General features: G+C 45.6%; 1 gene segment (V, D, J or C); it reads left to right on the top strand.

Annotated features, from left to right (window-relative positions):
• The first annotated feature begins 2,155 nt into the window (after positions 1–2,155).
• On the top strand, positions 2,156–3,329 carry LOC132211372 (T cell receptor beta variable 30-like). The segment is given in 2 exon segments: positions 2,156–2,646; positions 2,986–3,329. Coding segments are annotated over 2 exon segments (405 nt in total).
• The last annotated feature ends 1,511 nt before the right edge of the window (positions 3,330–4,840 follow it).

Below are 4,840 nucleotides of genomic sequence, written 5' to 3'. Positions count from 1 at the left end.
ACCAGGAGGTCAAGGTTCGATTCCTGGTCAGGGAACATGCCTGAGTTGCAGGCTCCATTCCCAGTGGGGGACGTGCAGGAGGCAGCCGATCAATGATTCTCTCTCATCATTGATGTTTCTATCTCTCTCTCCCTCTCCCTTCCTCATATATATATATATATATATATATATATATATATATATATATATATAATCTAGGATGGAGAGAGAAGCCCAACATGGTAATAAAAAAATTGCTAGAGATATGGACACTCACCTAAGAAAGTGACCAGGAGAAGGGCAAGAAGAGAGCAGAGCATAGTTCAAACCAGCCTTCAGTTCCATTTGTCTGTTTGACACCCCCTTACCTGGCCAGACATATGGCTAGATTCCTCCCTCTTGGAGGTCTGCTGCCGCAGAGCAGAGGGATCATATCCTCACATTTCAATATATGAATGACTTGAGTATATTAAATGAATAAGCAGCATTGCAGATAGGGATGGAGAATGAGGAGGTATTTTTCTAAGGCATCAGCCACATGGAAGGAGTGCCAAGCTATTGAGTTGTGACAGTGATCAGGGAGTCAGAAGCCAGCTGGCTATTCTGATCTGTCTGATATTTCTCTTCACCCTCTAATCTGCTGAGCCATCTCTAGAGAGGAAGATTGTATTGGACTCTGCTTGGTGATGATGCTGAGCCAATGCAGCTGATGAGTGACATCAGCTCTTCTGGGCTATGCAAGACCCACATGGCCTTTGCTGGTGTGAAATGCCAGCCCAATGGGAGCACGGCATGGTCCCATCAAGAGCAAGAGCAATTCCCTCCTCCTTGTATCTGCTGCCATTTCCTATCTACCCTCCCTACACGCCCATTCCCGCTCAGGACTAAGTCAACAAAAATTCTAGGAGCAAAAAGAAAGGAGGACAAACAGAAAGGGGAATTAAAGGAGGAAAGAGGTTGTCTGTGTGTATGTGGGCACCCATCATCTTGGGCTGCTCCCTCCAGCCATACATACATAGATATTATAATGAGTCCTATTAGCAGATTTCTAAAAACTGAGATTGAACAACTGCCAATAGCTATTTTTCATCATATGTTCTAAATGCTCAGGGGATGCATCCTATGCTTACCACTTGCTTTGTCATCTTTTAAGTAAATATTATAAGAGGATTCATTAAATTTGGAAAGAATAAAACAAACACTCTCCTACAAATATAGTGCATTCAAATACAAACAAAAAAGGTGCTCCAGCGGAAACTCTGTTGGAAGCAAGAATCCCAACACTAACTTTGAATTGTTAGCATCAGCAACAATAACAAATACATCACCAGACTCTGATGAAATGGGAATGGACTGCAAATTCCTGGTTTGCTTCAGGCTCATTCTCCTTGTTAGGCCACTTCTACTGAGACTCTTTCCCAGTTACTCACCTACACCACTTTACCATGTCCAACACACACTGAGTAATTGTTTTGAAAAGGAATCCTCAGAGGACAGAGCATGGTAAAGGCAGAGAGAAGGGGAAGTTCCCAGGGACATGTTGGCTGTCCTCCAGGCATCTTGGGTTCCTATGTCTCATTTCAACAGAATGAGGTTATACCAGCTGCCTACCAGATTCTCATCCTTAGCTATTATAAACTGATGGCCTGGCAATAATTCTGATGTCTCTGTCATCCCCTCAGTCCCACCCTCCACTCTACCACACTATAAACCTTCTACAATTTGCTGTAAGCACAGGCTTTCCCTGAAGTCTAAAAAACAGCCAACACTTATGAGTGCATACAATGCACCAAGCAAAGTGCATCTTTCAACCATTTATAGGTATTATAATCCTTATATTAATTTCACAGATGAGAAAATTGAAGATCAGTGTTTGTTGAGGTTTCCTAACCAGCACGAAGCAGAGTTATGGTTAGAACCCAGATCTATTTGGCTCCAAGGCCCCAGGATGTGTCTCTACCTCGCGCTGCATTAAGAGGACAAATCAGAGGCACAAGGAACACAGAGTCCAGCTTTGATCAGTTTGGGAGTTGATCTAGCCATCCAGGTCTCAGATCCTGTCTGCTAGGATGAAGAGCATGCAGATCCTTTGGTTGGATGTTACAGCAGCTCTCATCCTTCCCTCAGAGCTGAGCTTTTTTGCTTTGAAAACGCTGAAGACCTAAATCCCCTTGAGCCTTGATTTGCCTTTTTTCCAGCTACCCAGTGGACATGTCCTATATCTGGTTTCCAACTTCAGATAGACTAAAATCACTTTTCACCATCCTGCCAGAATCACAGTTTCTCTGGTGGTTAGTCTTGGTGGTCTCCTGGGGGAGCCAGAGAGTCATCTCTTGTTTACAGGTAGCTCATGAGTCATTAAATCTATTTACATACCAGGACTTCAGCAAGATTTTAATACAGATACCGGTGCAGGGTAAAGCTGGTTCCCAGGGATGGTGGGGGTGATTCATCACACACTTAAAAGGAGACTGGCCTCATTTCCTCCCCAGCTTGAAGGGAAATGATCCCTCTGCTCTGTGGCCACAGATCTCCAAGAGGGAGGGGCCTGGCCACCTGCCTGGCCCTGTCTACTAGGCTTGTTCAACTGAAGGCAGGCTTGAAACATGCTCTGCTCTCTCCTTGCCCTTCTCCTGGGCACTTTCTTAACGGGTACTCTCCTCTCTGGTAAGCCTCCCTTCAAGTCCTCACTCTCACTCAACCCGGTGAATCCAGAGCCTCAGCTATTGGTTTGATTCTCTTTACATTCCTTTAATTGTCTGGAATGAATATGGGGCTTTATGACTGGTGTGCTGGGTCTTGGTTACCTCTGTCTCCTGGGAAGGCATTTGCTCTCTGGTGTCCTCTTGCCCACTGACCCATTGCCCCCTTGGCCCTCCCAACCTACTTCCTGGGGTTGATCCCATATTCCTGAGCCATGGAAGGGCTTGAGCCACCCCTCTGTCTGGATGGAAGGCAAGCTGGGCTGGATTCTTCACTCCAAATGGCCTTTTCCACTACCCACAGGTGTCGGAGCACAGACCATCCATCAGTGGCCATCTACCAAGGTGAAGCTTAAGGGGAGCCCACTCTCCCTGGAGTGCACAGTGAAGGGGACATCAAGCCCCAACCTATACTGGTACCGGCAGGCTGAAGGAGGGGGCCCCCAGATGCTCTTTTACTCCATCACTACTAACCAGGTAGCCTCTCAGGCGCCCGAGAACTTAGAAGCCTCCAGACCCGAGGATGGCTACTTCATTCTACATTCTAAGAAGCTCCTGCTCAGCGACTCTGGCTTCTATCTCTGTGCTTGGAGTATCACACTGAGCTGTGTGGGGCAGACCTCTGTGCAAAAACCCACCCTCCCCTGAGTCCTCACCACACTCTCCAGGAGCCCTCACTCGGGGACTGGGTGGAGGGTATTTGTCACTGGGTTTCTCATGGTCAGCCAATGTGAGAGCAGCTGAATCAAGGCAGGTTCCCCAAAAGAACATTACTAAGTTCTCAGGGAGAACAAAATGATTTACATGTGCAGAACCTGTGAATTTCATCCACACAGTCAAGTTCCCAATGTGGGGATGTCTAGCCCGTGGCTGCCATACTGCAGTCCTCAGAGCATGTTATTTTCCCTGACTGCGGTTGGTCTGCACTGGGGAGTGGGCTGGTACGCATGCAGGTGAGAGAGGAAGCATACACCTGTAAGCGGATGTGGTGTGGTGGTGGACTGGTGAACAAATAGGAAGATGCCAACTCAGGTGACTCACTTGGTCAATTTTCATCACCCGGACAGTATCTTGTGGAGGCTTGGATGAGACCTGAGCCAGTGAAGGACAAGGTGTTCGTGGACTATTCTCATGTGACTACAAATGTGCTTCTGTCAGTATCAGGAACATGCACTTAGAGATTTTGATTATTGTTTTGCATTTCAGGCTTTTTAAAAATTCCCATTCTATTGTTTCTTATCCCTTCCCCTTTAGCAAAGGAGGGAGCAGAGAAACAGGTGGTAATCAAAGAGAGGCTAAAGGAGAGGCACGCTTATCTGATGACAAAGCCCTAAAAGAGAGAAATTACTTGGGTAGGAATGAAGGAGAGAAAAGGCTTATGGAGATGACTGGAAAGAGATGCCGCAGTTACCTTGGCAACGGAGCTTCCTTCCTCATCCCTCCGTCATTGTCCTCATTCTTCTCAAAAAGATTTTCTTTCATAATGTCACTTCTGCTCCACGAGGGGGCACAAAAAGCCTTAAAATATTCTTGTTTCTGGCATCACTTCATTAGGACAATTCAGACATATTTATTTTCAATAACATTCACTCTGCCAAGGAAAATCTGAGACAGAGACACTAGTGAGCAAGACAGTATTTAACAGTGCCCAAGGGTTCCTACTGCACCATCAGGATCAACTATGTATCAAGCAACTATTGTGTGGTGGACACTCTGAGCCATCACAAGCATTAAAAAGAAAAATGAAGTAATTCAAGTTGGGGCTGGGCATGGCCACAGCATGGTTTCATCAAGGCATTTGGCTTACCTTTTTGTTTCTCTCTGTAGTGCTGTGATCATAGAAGTAATTTACAACTCATTGAATAGTAAGCAATGCCTCAAGCTACTGTTTAGGCATTAGCTGATTTTTGAACATTAGCAGAAACAGATCCCTCCTGGAAACAGTGCTGTCTGATTACTTGTAGTTAATAGACTCCGGTATTTCAAACAGTTTTAGATTAACATAAAAATTGAGTGGGTAATAGAGAAAGTTCTCATACATGTCCCTTTCCTTCCTGGGCCTCCCTTATTATTAACATTAAGGGTAGTGGAAGGATAGTTCCTTATGCTTCATCTGCTAACTTCTCTCTTCTCCCCCTGGAAGCCTTGCTGATCTTTTC

Source organism: Myotis daubentonii, chromosome 10 (genome assembly GCF_963259705.1).
Source record: "Myotis daubentonii chromosome 10, mMyoDau2.1, whole genome shotgun sequence".
NCBI lineage: Eukaryota > Metazoa > Chordata > Mammalia > Chiroptera > Vespertilionidae > Myotis > Myotis daubentonii.
Note: the sequence above shows the minus strand (reverse complement) of the source record. Positions and strands in the feature narration are given on the sequence as shown.